At 37.9% G+C, this 13,482-nt stretch overlaps 1 protein-coding gene across 1 annotated transcript in view; it reads left to right on the top strand.

Moving 5' to 3' along the window:
• Window positions 1-3,920: 3,920 nt before the first annotated feature.
• Window positions 3,921-13,482, top strand: part of GPR149 (G protein-coupled receptor 149) — a 66,353-nt gene continuing 56,791 nt past the window's right edge. The window contains exons 1-3 of the mRNA XM_047099656.1: window positions 3,921-4,937; window positions 6,057-6,249; window positions 11,170-11,627. Coding sequence (XP_046955612.1) covers window positions 3,921-4,937; window positions 6,057-6,249; window positions 11,170-11,627 — 1,668 coding nt within the window. The remainder of the gene's footprint in view (window positions 4,938-6,056; window positions 6,250-11,169; window positions 11,628-13,482) is intronic.

The raw sequence follows: 13,482 nt of genomic DNA, 5'->3' as shown, positions 1-13,482 counted from the left end.
GTTGTTTCCTAGGCTGTAATGCTATATTCAGTATACGTTTTAAAGTAACCAAAGCAGCAGTGGACTACTGCTTCACTTCAGCTGGTCTGATATAATCATAATTTCTATGTAAATCAATATAAATTTATATTATTAAATGATTTGAAGACTGGATTTTAAATAATTGAAGACATAAGGTTTTATTGTGAGACAGAGGAACGAGGCTCACTCACAGGAACTGAGTAAATTTTTTTAAGGCAGAAAGAGGTCTCTTGGAAATCTTTCTTCCTAGTCTACTAAAAGTTATACTGGTTATTTGAAAAGCACTTAGAGTGATTTATTTTTTTTTTAAGATCAAGAGGATATTGTAAAGAAAATGAGATTATGGCTCAGATTATGGCTAATTACTACTTTCAAGAAACTCATATATAAAATATGTGTGTATAGATATGTAACATATCCATATATATAATATATGTATTATAAAACATATACCTTGGTAAAAGGTTGTTTATAAATTAACATTTTGAAAAATGTTTTTGAAATATAAAACATTGTGGAAAATAAAACATTTCAAACATTCTTTCTGAGAAACAAATTTATGATAATCAACATCCATTGGAAGTGTTCCCAAGCATGAGGTGCTAAGAGGAAATAATTGGAAAATATATGTCGGTTGTGATTCAGAATGCAGAGCCAGATTATGATTTTTAAAACTGGCTCTACCACTTACTGACTGTGTGGGGGCAATGGTATACCTAACCATATTAGGATGAGCTAGGTTACCACCCAGTAAAACTCAACACCAAAAATGAGTGACTTACAAAATAAATTTTACTTCCCATCCATACAAAGCTTATGTAGGTTCACTCAGATCTCCAGGGCAGCCGGGATCCTTCAGTAGGTGCAACATTCCAGGCTGCTTGAATTTTATAGAATCTTCATACTGATAAGGGCCTCCATCCCATCATAGCAGGGGCAGAGCAAGCATGGAGAACCCAAGCATCAGGTCTTACAGGCTTTCCCTTTTCTATTATGACAATATTGATTATTGTGAAGTAGGCAGAGAATTATGATAAAGTTAACCTGATTTTAAAATTGTATCATCTCATTTTAGAACTTGAAAGGGCCTAAAAATACTCCAGACAAGCCCCCTTATTTTACAGATTTGGAAACAGACACAGAAACAGAAGAGAAAGTATAACAATTTTTGCCCAAGATTACACAGCCAGCAATAGCAGAGTCTGAAGTTCAAATACAGATATCCCTTCTAGCTCCCTAATGGCTGCAATTCTACCACAACCTATGGAAGTGTTCCAACCTTCTTGCCTCTTCTGTCATATCCTAAAGACCAGGGCAACAAGGTGCTTAGGTGTCTCTTTTCTAAATTACATTGAATGGAAAACCCAAAAATGATGTTAATGATAGAGGAAATGTCTCCAGGCCTCCAATGGTATTGCCACAGCTACTCTCAATTTCTACTCTTTGTATTTTAACAGTGTGATACTTATCATCCAACTTAATTGAAAATCCAGGATTAAATTCCATATTGAAAAATAATATTTTTGCTTAGAGGAGGAAAGAATAGGTCTGAGAAAAGAGACAGAAAAGCATACTGCAGAACTTTGAAAATGATTTTAAAAAGAAAGTCGTGTTTATCATGTTGTGTTTTCTGAAGCAACACTATTTGAAAATGAATTTATCCTCAGACTCTTCTTTACCCACGCTGTGCTGCAAGGTCTATTACTATCGGTAGGGAGAAATGGAGTGCTGAGCTATAGCTATAACAGGTGGGTTTTGTTTCCATTTGCTGAGTGAAGGGGAAATAAAACAACATGCCATAAGCAAAGTGCCTACTGTGTTTACTGAAGGGTATGGATGGCAATGACTAACACAATCACTTTCCACATGAGCAGATTCATGTTCAAAATATAGCTTCAGTTACCACGAAAATGAAAGGAATGATCAGAGTTCTATTACCATTTCCATTCACTTAGTTCATTATCATATAACTTTCTACTTTCTCTTCCCTGCTTTCATTCAGACCCCAGCACTGTGAGGAAAGGCACCCTCAGCTCATGAGGCTGAGTTGAGGAGGAATGCTACCCTCAAGCATCCTGGGAAATGCCTGACCAGAAGTGAGACAGTTAGAGACCATGGGAACAAGCCTTAAGTGAAAAACATTATTCACTTGGGGCACTTTCTATTGGCTGTTATTGTTAAACTGCTTCTTTTACAAGAGCAAAACTGGGATGCAGCGCCATATACAAGCCAGACTTAAAACAGAGGACCCGGGCTCCAAAAAGCACCAATGGACTGACTGCCTGAGTTGCCTGCCAATATCAACCAATCAAGGTGAGTCTCCTCCAACTGAACAGGACCAAGCCTTTCTTCTTTCCCTTTTTCCTCTTAGCATACTGGACTGGTGGGAACTGGAACAGGAACTTTATATAAGCAGGGCCTCTCCCATGTTGGGAGGCCAGCCTTAACTATTCTCTGCTGGTGATGTGTCACCCTTCAGCTGAAGCTGTAGCCCCAATAAGGCCTTGTTTGTGCCTTTGATTTGTGGGTCTGGTCGTTTCAGTTGTCAGGCTTAATTAAGTACTCGACTCTGGTAACAGAACTACTGGTGCCAGTTACTTCTTTGCTGAGCCACTCATCTTGCAAAGCTGACGATTTTTTAAATGAATTCAGAGGTGCAATTATTGTATGTGACACCCTCAATACACCCATTAAGAATGTTTTTGTGGGGGTAATCTCCTTTTAGACCCTATATAATATCATCTGACTTTAACAACTAGAGAACATTATTTATTCAAATGGCAGCTTGCTTACTGGATGACATTGACAGAAAATAGTTACATGCCTGAAGCCCAAAGATTCTGCAAAATTTTGTTTAGTGTAATGAAGACCATAATGACATTCTTATTATTAAGCACAACATATATTTAAAAAACAAAAGCTGGTACATCCTATTCTTTTAAAATGGCATTGAGACTATTCTTTCTCTAAAGCATTATGTATCAGAGAGGTCTAGATAAGAATAGAAGCAATCCTTTAGTGGAGTAGCTTAGACCTCTCAAAGATGATATTTGTCATTCATATCAAGCCTGAGCGAGTATTTTGGCTAGTTTTATATGTCAGAACCAAAACTGAAGGCTTAGCAAGGACACCGTTTCTTGCTTTGAATGAGGCAGGCTAAGAAGATGTACATCATTTTGCTCACACACTGAACTCCCCTCCCTTTTGTTCCTGCTTCTCTCCTGCTTGGAGTTGACTCCTCCTTCCTGCAGCTCTGAGGATCACAGGCTGATTGAAGAACACAGCGGTTCGACGGGGAGCTGTGCTGTCTGTCTCTCTCTTATTTTCCTTCTCTATCTCTCTCTCTCCCTCCCTCTCCTTCCCCCACCCCCCACCATCCCCCCTCCCCCGCTCTGTTTTGCTTGTGTCTCTCTCTGAACCTGCAAAGCTGACACCTACCTGATAATCTCTCTGCCTTTGAATGCAGCTCTGGAACCAAATGCATCGCTTTACTGCTCTTAAAAAGTGAATAGAGTTTGATTACCTCAAGCTACAAGCTGCTTTGCTCCCTAAGAAGGACACAAAAGGAGCCAGACATCATTGTTTTTCAATCTACCTGAGAAGCTTTTTGCATTTATGCCAGAAACTTGATGGTTTCAGGAGGAAGTTTGGGGTTTGTTTTTAATTGGAATGTTGAAAAGTTTTTTACTGATGCTTTTAAATGGAACTCAATTTTTAAATATGGGTTGAGTCAGACCTAAAGGAGACATGCCTGATCATTTTCTGCTGGACTGACGGGGAACTTCTAGAGGGAAACTTGGTAGGAGAAAATGAGATCTGGTTTGCAACTAACAATCATGCTTTGTTTTGAGAATATTTACAGACTCACTGAAAGGGAAATTAAATATTGACCAAAGACAATGTCTGGGTTTTCCAGTAACTTATCAACAAATGACTCTACCCTGTGGAAAGAAAATCATAATTCGACGGACCTTTTAAATCTGCCAGGAACTCTGAATATCTATCTGTTTTGCCTGACATGCTTAATGACTCTTGCAGCGCTGGCAGGCAGCATTTATTCACTAGTTTCCCTGCTGAAAACGCACAACAGAACCGTTGTGTCCATGCTTGTGGCTTCCTGGTCTGGGGATGATCTCATGAGTGTCCTGTCGGTGACCATCTTCCTGTTTTTGCAGTGGCCAAACCAGGTCCCTGATTACTTCCAGGCTCTGTGCACCACCTCTGCCTTACTATATTTATGCCAGGGCCTCTCGAGCAACTTAAAGGCGACTCTCCTAGTCTCCTACAACTTTTACTCGATGCACAGGGCTGTGGGGAGCCAGGCAGCCTCCAGAAGATCCGGCCAGGTGCTCGGCTTGGTGCTGACCGTGTGGGCAGCCAGTCTGCTGCTCTCGGCGCTCCCGCTGTGCGGCTGGGGCACCTTCGTGCGCACGCCGTGGGGCTGTCTGGCGGACTGCTCCAGTTCCTACGTGCTGCTCCTCTTCGCCGTGTACACTTCGGCCTTCGGACTCCTCGCCGGCCTCTCTGTCCCGCTCACTCACCAGTTGCTGTGTTCGGAGGAGCCGCCGAGGCTCCACGCCAACTACCAGGAGATTTCCCGCGGAGCTTCCACTCCTGGGACCCCTCCAAGTCGGGGGGGAGTGCTTTCCTTGTCTCCAGATGATGCTCCCGGCCCTGCGCTGCGCTGTTCTGGGGGATGCTCCCCCAGCTCCGACACTGTGTTTGGACCGGGTCCACCAGCGAGGGCACAGCTGGGGCAGGGGCCGGGACACGAGGCTGCCGCTGTGGTTGGAGCCTGCAGGCGTGAGAACCGGGGGACTCTCTATGGCACCAGGAGCTTCACCGTGAGCGTAGCGCAGAAGCGCTTCTCTTTGATCCTAGCGCTGACGAAAGTCATCCTTTGGCTGCCCATGATGGTAAAAGTGCAGTTTCTCACGTGCGCGGGTGTGTGTACCAGACAGTATGAGTGCGTGTTGGGAATAGCGTCCCCGGTTGAGAGAGTCCCCAAGAGACGCACAGTTAAGTCCGCTTCCAAATGTATCTGCTGGGTTTAGACTCGCACTTGGGGGAAGGCAGCTCACCGGTAGAGCTTGTAGACTTCGAAGCCTTTGCTACTAAGTGCTTCTCCTTTCAAAATTGGGGAGGGGGACAGGGAGCACTTTTGGGCGCGGGGGACAGTTTTCCTAGATCTAACGTGGCCAAGGGTGTTGTTCTCTTCTCCTGTAGCAATATCTGGGAATATTCAGAAAAGAAGGGAGGTAGTAAAAGGGTTTTCTTTCCAGCCAACCCTCTGTCATCCCTTTCTCTCCAATCCATTTCTGCCTAGTAAGGACACCGCCCATCCTCAGCAGGGAGAGAGATTGGAGAGTTGCAATCAGAAGTAGAGAGGGAAGAGAGCGGACCAAATAGGCTTTTTTTAAATATGAAATTTATTGTCAAATTGGTTTCCATACAACACCCAGTGCTCATCCCAACAGGTGCCCTCCTCAATGCTCATCACCCACTTTCCCCTCCCTCCCATCCCCCATCAACCCTCAGTTTATTCTTAGTTTTTAAGAGTCTCTTATGGAGGAGGCAAACAGGCTTTTTTGTTCAAGCCTTCAGGAAGGAACCCAGTTTTGACCCAGGAAGGTGGCGTCCTGCTGTGACAAGCAGGCTGAGGAGTAGGGTGAAGTGAGGGTCCAGGGATGTGACAAAGGCCATCTGGAGTACCAGATGCAGGTTTTCAGGATGCCTGCCTGTTTTCCCAGTAGCGTCCCCACTATTGTAAATTGTGCTTCTCTGGAGGAGACCTGAGGTGGCAGGGGCACAGACCAGGCACCCAGGAGTGGAAACCACCCAAAGCCCTGTGGTCTAAATCAGGGGGCCTCATTCATCCCAAGAGATCCCAGTGGTCCATCACCAAAATTGAGCTTCTGACTCTCAGGCAGGAAAGGAGCCTGGAGAAGGGTGCTGGGGCAGCATGCTTGGGGGAAAGGCCTGGCAAAGTGGAAAATTGTATCCTGGGATAGGTCTGAAGCTCTTTGCCTTTGCAGATCCACATGATGGTCCAGCACGCGGTAGGGTTTCAGAGCCCTCCCTTCGAGACACTCAGCTTTCTACTAACCCTGCTGGCCACCACTGTAACCCCAGTGTTTGTCTTGTCCAAACGCTGGACCCATCTGCCCTGTGGCTGCATCATCAACTGTAAGCAGAACGCATATACAGTGGCATCTGATGGGGAAAAAAGTAAGTCCTTGACAGTGTGGGGTTGGGGGCAATAAGCATACAAACACAGAAAAGTGGTCTATTGAGAAGTTGCCTGAGTAGGGAATGACGAATCCAAGCATAAATGTAAATAAAGAGAGGAAATTATAATGTGAAACAATTCTTAGCACAGTGTTGGGATAAGTTTTAAAGGAGCCAGGTTTAAAACAACTCTGTGACTTGTTTGTACATTGAATAATTATTTTAGGGAAGAAAGGAACAGACAGAATTCATTCAACACAGCATGAAGTCTAAAAGGCCCTTAGATGTTATATCCACTGTAGTTCTTAGACCAGAGTAGAAACTAAATTTCCTTCCCAAGTCTACATATGAGAAACCCGTATCTGAAAAGAGATGAACTCTTTGAAGGGTTTAAAAACACATTATATTATAGTCCATTATTATGTAATGGAACAGGAAAGAAAAGTATTTTTATTATTTTGCTTCTTGTATTCATTCTTATGGGGTTTTAAGAAGTTTTCAGAGTAGCGTGCCTGAAAACAAAATTTAAGGGGCTCCTGTCTGGTTCAGTCAGGAGAGCATGTGACTCTTGAAATCAGTTTTGAGATTGAGCCCCACATGGGGTGTAGAGATTACTTAAAAATAAAACTTTAAAAAAAACCCCACAAATTTGAAGTATATGCCTCTATTTTCATAAAACACAAAAAACTCTCAGGTCAAGAAGGGACAAGGGTGGCAGAGTTTGTCCGTGTATGTTCATGTATGAATAGAGCCATGCTAGTTACACTAAACAAAGAAATAACAATAACAACAAAAAACAATGTTCTAAAGAGTATACCTAGAATGGGAGTGGGGTCAACTATAACACTCACTAGAGTATAATTGTTCCCATACTGAGACAGGAAAGTTGAGGAATGACCTTCACATTTTGACTCTACCAGGAAGAAAAAGGTATATTCCAGACAAAAAATAGGATGTTCTACCATTTAATAAATCTAAAAATGTGTTAGTGTATGCTGAATTAACTGTTCCATTAATTGTCCTTTGCTCAGAATAAGCAAGTAGAAAAAACTTTAATGGAAAAAAAGTAAGTAAAAATAGTTCATCTCAGACTATTTCAGAGGTAAAAAAAAAACTGGAGAATATTAAAATATATTCTACAATCAATTCTACAACAGTGTTATTTTATAAACATTAATTAATCATGAACTGGTCATTTTCCCTGTATTGATGACATTTAAAATTTATTATGTCTAGGTATTTTTCAAATGATGAGAGGATTTCTTTACTTTTAAGGATGCCATAAAGTTTTATTGTTAATAGATGCCAAATTTATCTATGTCTTTAAAACAAAATAACCATGGAACTTCTATAACAATTCTGTGCTTCCGGAGATTACTATCCAGAGCAACAGTGACACAGAAAATTAATAATAAATACTCTGAGCCACCAAGAACATATATAAAATTCATTTATAAGACTGGAAGTTCTAGCATTCTATCAAATGTTAACCTTTTGCCACTAAATTAATGAGCCAGCATTGTTTTATAGTATTTAAGGTTATGAGAGAGATAATAAAAGTTGAATGCCAGAGAAAATGAAAAGTCTTAGTAAAGTGATGTAGGGCCATCATCTTTAAGAAGTAAAGGACACCCATATCAGAGCTGAAAACAAAGCAATGCAACAGACCTATCACTGCAAATGGTCTAGGAAGTATTCTCTCTTGTACTGCATAAGATTACAAGAGACTATGGCAGGCTGGAAGAATCAACAATCACATTAATTTCTCACGCTGGAAATTAAAACCACACTTTTCAAGATCAAAATAATATTTTTCCTCTAAAATTACCATCGTTTTTCTTTGTATTTAAATTTTCAGGGAAAAACTCCCTGAAATATTGTAGGCTTATAAAAAGAGGCATGACTTCAAAAATCAAACACTGTGAGAAACATTAGTTTCAAATGCTTGTAGTCCAAATGGCTCCATTCTCTTTATGATCCCAGATTCTGCTGTAGGGAAACTCTGAGAACAAGAATGATGTAATTTCATTGTCTGAGAACCCATCATATACTTTCCTGTTGCTAGGATGATACAAGAACAGAATTTTTAAACCCCAAAGATACTCTTCCTCAGGTAGGCAAGTGCCTAATCAAGTGCCTTGATTCTTTGGGAGTATGGCTCCAGTTTTACATTTAGGCTTTTTCTCCTTAACAAACTAAGATTCCCCTTTTTACATTCTTCATCAGTGAACTCAAAAAGCAAGGATGCTTCCTAACTCATATTGACTCTAAGTTCATTTTGCAGATGTAAACATCATTCTCTATCTCAGCCTTCATGAATGCAAGTGGAGAGACATGCAATCAAAAAATGAATGTCAGTAATGGGAAATAATTTGCAGATTAACAATTCTCTCTTGTTTCCAACATTAACCTGTATTACTAGTGTCTCAAAACAAAAGTGTTAAAAAAAACAAAGATGATTTTAACAAAGAGGTCTCAGGTGGCAGACATATGGACTGGATATGGCTTTCAGACTCATTTTCTTTGCATGAGATGATGTTTTCTTTTTTAATTAAATAAACAGTTAAAATATTTTCTATAAAATCAGATTTTCAACTTTTATTGTAAGCAAAATCAAAATATCTGCTAAGTGCCATATTATTCTGGAGAATTATTTATTTTTATAAGCTGACATAATTAACTAATAATGTTTGAAATTGCAATTAGCAAGGTGTGACTAAAGGCAAAAGACTAAAGCTAATTCATGTTTCATCCAGGGCTTAGCTTTTCAGAATACAACATTATACACACACACACACACACACACACATATTTTTTTGTTAAGTATAGAGAGCATAAACTTCAAAAGATCCTGACTGTATTCTGATGATCTTTAAGTTTCTGTTATTAAACTGTTGTCAACTGTTATATTGTTATAACCTATTATCTCCATTCATTACCTCAGTCAGAATTTACCTTAGGTCTCTCATGGGTCTAATTAGCAGTAAAGCAATTTCACATAAAGGTTAGTAATTCAAATTCTGGAATCAGCTGACTTTAAATTCAAATCTCTTTACTAGGTAGGTAGGTCTTAGGTAGGTCTCCTCTACCAGCCTCAGTTTTTTCAACTGTAAAATAGAACTCATAAGCCTTTTATTATGCAGTGTTGTTGCTGTGTTAAATGACATGACCTGTGGGCATAAATTAGCCCTGGAGTTCTCTGTTTCTCCATGGTGTAAATCACAATCACTCTTCCTTCTCATAGCCTACCTCAGACTGCCTCTTCATGACCTGGAGGCAGATTCTCCATTGACAGTCTGCACACTCCTTCAAAAACATTACTCATTTTTTCTCTACACATTTCATAATTATAATATACAGCTAATCAGATATATAGCCACAGACACCAGTTTTATTGTGTTATATGATAAAATGGGATTTATGAGTTTTTGTTTGCTTACTGTCCTGGAGTTCACAATTTGTCACTTTGTATCTTTTTTGAGAGAAAATGGAAACCCATCAATAATTAAAATATCCTTTTAGTTCCTCCACTTTCACACTGTTGAACTAAGTTAAAAATCCTAATTTAATTTCACTGAACTATATTACTAGAAAAAGTAAGTAGAACTATACATAAGACAGGATATAAAATATTAATATATGTTTCTACTTTGTATTTTCTTTGAATAGAAATTCTTGTTTGTGTTCTGGCTCAAACAATGAATGTTTTGTCTCAATGAATGAATGATACCTATAAATTCTATTTTCAGTCAGCAGAATAGCCTTGTAAATCTTCAGTTATGGGAAAAAATTTGGTAATAGAATCAGCATATGAATGGCACTAGGATTTATTGTAAAATGAATCAAATTTTATTTGTTGTTCCCACAGAAAATTTATAACTTCATAGACCTTTCCACCAAGGATAGCTAAATGTCTGGTATATGATACAGGATTATCCAAGTAGAAGAAATACTTTCAAATGAGCCATGTTTTGAAAGATGAATACCAAAACATTAAATTGCATTTTGTCTACTATCCTGATGTAACTTGATTCTTAATACATAAAGTAATGATCTAGTATTCAATGACATTCACACATAAAAATTGTATCACTTTCTGCCACATTCTCACTTTTCTACTAAGATTTCATACCATATCCACCAACCAGTAGTACTATATTAAGATACTCTTAACACTTCTCTTGGTTTAAACCATAAAATTTTATGCATTCCTACTAAATGCATTTTGTAATTAACCAGGTTTAGAGACACGTTGCAAAGTGCTTTAGATCACAAAAATATGAATCTATTCACTGTTTTTTATAATTCATTCCAAATTTATTTGTATCAGAAATATATGTTCATTTAAAAAGTTTAAAAACTGTATTGCAGCATTTCCTAATTTTTAATGTATGCATATATAAACATATAAATGTCAGGATTGGAATACATGAAAATATTTAATGCAGTCATATCTGTTGCTGATGTTGTCAGATGAATAACTCATGTAATATTAAGGCCCTCTTAATAATTTCTAGCAAAATAAAATTTAGAAATGATATATTTTATCCCCATATAAAGTAATGTATGGATAACTGATAGATTAAAAAAGCTAAAACTAAAACTGCATATATGTGAGAGTTTTCGAATTTATGGTTAAATTTTTGTTCATTAAACTGCTTTAAAGACTGCAGGGTTCTTGGAATTGTATGTACTTTAAACCAGCCTCTCATTGTACAAGTGAGAAAAGTTAGGCTCAGAGTAATTAGATACCTTGAATTTATAAGGTGTAATTACTTTCATACATAATTGACAGGTAATGAAGATAGTTTTTAAAATCATAATAATTTGAATGCACTTTCCTACTTTTATTCCCTATGTATATCCAATTGTTTATACCTACCTTCTTAACCATGGAACTTTGTTTTTGTTTTTACTTAGCCAAGAGGAGAGGCTTTGAATTCAATCTGTCATTCCAAAGGAGTTATGGGATTTATAAAATAGCACGTGAAGATTACTATGATGATGATGAAAATTCTACATCCTATCACAATCTCATGAATTCTGAATGCAAAACTACAAAAGACTCTCAGAGAGACACTCATAATATCTTTAATGCCATAAAAGTGGAAATCAGCACCACACCCTCTCGGGACAGTTCTGTACTAAAAGGGATCAACAAATGCACAAATACTGATATTATGGAGGCTAAACAGGATTGCCACAGTGGAAAGGGTGTTGATCCACTGATTTCTGAAGAAACAGGAGGTGATACAAACTATGAAGAAACCACCTTTTTGGAAGGGACAGAAAGAAGACTTTCTCATGAGGAGAGTCAGAAACCAGACCTTTCAGACTGGGAATGGTGTAGGAGTAAATCAGAAAGAACCCCTCGTCAGGTACAGTAAAGGTTGTTCTTTCTGTGAAATAAGAAGTGAGGCGAAATATGATAGGCATGGGGATAAAAAAAAGATCAGTTGCTTATTTCATTCAATTTCACTTGCTTTGATTAATTTCCATAATATTAAATTTTATTTCAAGGTGTTCTTTTGAGGGATTTAAAATTTTAAGTTATACATTTTATTCAAAATCTGTATGTTTTGGCATTGACAGAGCTAAACAGGCTCTTTGAGAAGGGTAGAGCTTTATAGTTTAACCTCAAGTAATCTGTCTAAATTCAGACTAGACTCTCAGAACTTGTTTCAAATTAGTTAACCTGGAAGTTTTCCTTTTCCCTCTCCCCCACAAAAAGTGCTCAAGGTCAGTTTTCTTTTTGACATAAAGGCAAATATTTATACAGCTAGTGGTGAGGAGGGCAGTCCTGCTGCAACTAAACTAGACAGTTTGCCTATTCTTCTTGCCAGAACTAGTCCCTCTAGTACCCAGTAGGGAAAAAAGATCTATTCCAGAATATACTGAAGGGAGCCTTTGCCAACTCTGCTAAATGTTCCATCCCTTTAAGGATAGAAGAATGGCTTTATAATGTTTTATAAACCAAAAGAATTTGCACCTTAATTTTATTCCATTTTATCCTAGGTTCTAGCCTGCCTAGAATGATGAGGGATACTTCTTACTTTATTAAAACTATAGTCTACTGTTGGCATGAGATTGTTCTTTATTCCAAACTTTCATATCTGCTAATTAAAGCTGCCCTTGCTTTCCACACTACTGATTTACTGGAAAGAAGAGCCTTTTCTACAAGATTTAATGGAAATCAAATTCCACTTGTCAAAACAAAAACATAATTCCAGAAATATGTGTAAGGAATAATGCATTCATTGATCAAAATATGACCATATAACACCAAATATGAATATGGATAGAATAATCCGAGATTTCCTTTATTCTCAGTGATAATTAAAACTACTAGCCTTATTCTAATATCACTGTTTAAAAAGTAAGTTATATAATAAAACAAAATATACAAAATATATTATTAAAATAATTATTCCTATTATTTAGTAATTAAGTATTTCAAAAAAATCACTAAATATTTGCCACAAATTAAAAATAACAGTGAAAAGTATACTATTGACAGGCCACAGGGACACAATGCTCAGTATTTTTAGAAGAAAATGGTACCCCAGCTAAGAGGAAAATCCCTACAGTTTCATCATCAATTTGTTCCCAAATAATCTAAACCTCTTGGTTTTCTTGTACTTAAAAATTGTTAAGTAATATCATGATGAAGTGTCTGTATGTGTGTGTGTGTGCCTGTGTGTATGTGTGTTTGCATCCCAGTAACTTGCAAATACCTTGGTGTGTTACTCCTTTATTCCATCCCCATGCTTACCTCTTAGGAGTTACAGCTATCCTGAATCATCATTGTTTGTTTTATCATTTTATCACAAATGAGTGCATTTCTAACATAATATATTATTTAGTTTTGCTTATTTTGAGTTTTCTAAAGATGGTGTCATACTGTACCTAATTTTCTGGGACTTGTTTTTTTTCCCACTCAACGTTACTTTAAATGACTTCATTTTCTTATGTATTTTGCCAAAAACATTGGGAATTATCATCTAAAGTATCACAACTTATAACCCTCATTAAAAAGTCTTGATTATAGTCTGGAGAGTATAATCAATTACCCTAGAATCTTATGAAAGGATCAGACACTGTTTACACATAATATACTGTCCTATGAGAAAAATGAAACACAGCTTATCCACAAGCCTCTATAAATCATAAATAAAATGATATATAGAAAGCACAAAACTTGGATCAGTCCAGATCAAATACCAATCAATACCT

This window comes from Lynx rufus, unplaced genomic scaffold (genome assembly GCF_022079265.1).
Source record: "Lynx rufus isolate CCGP_SWC_20201006 ecotype Redwood Valley unplaced genomic scaffold, mLynRuf1.p SCAF_5, whole genome shotgun sequence".
NCBI lineage: Eukaryota > Metazoa > Chordata > Mammalia > Carnivora > Felidae > Lynx > Lynx rufus.
Note: the sequence above shows the minus strand (reverse complement) of the source record. Positions and strands in the feature narration are given on the sequence as shown.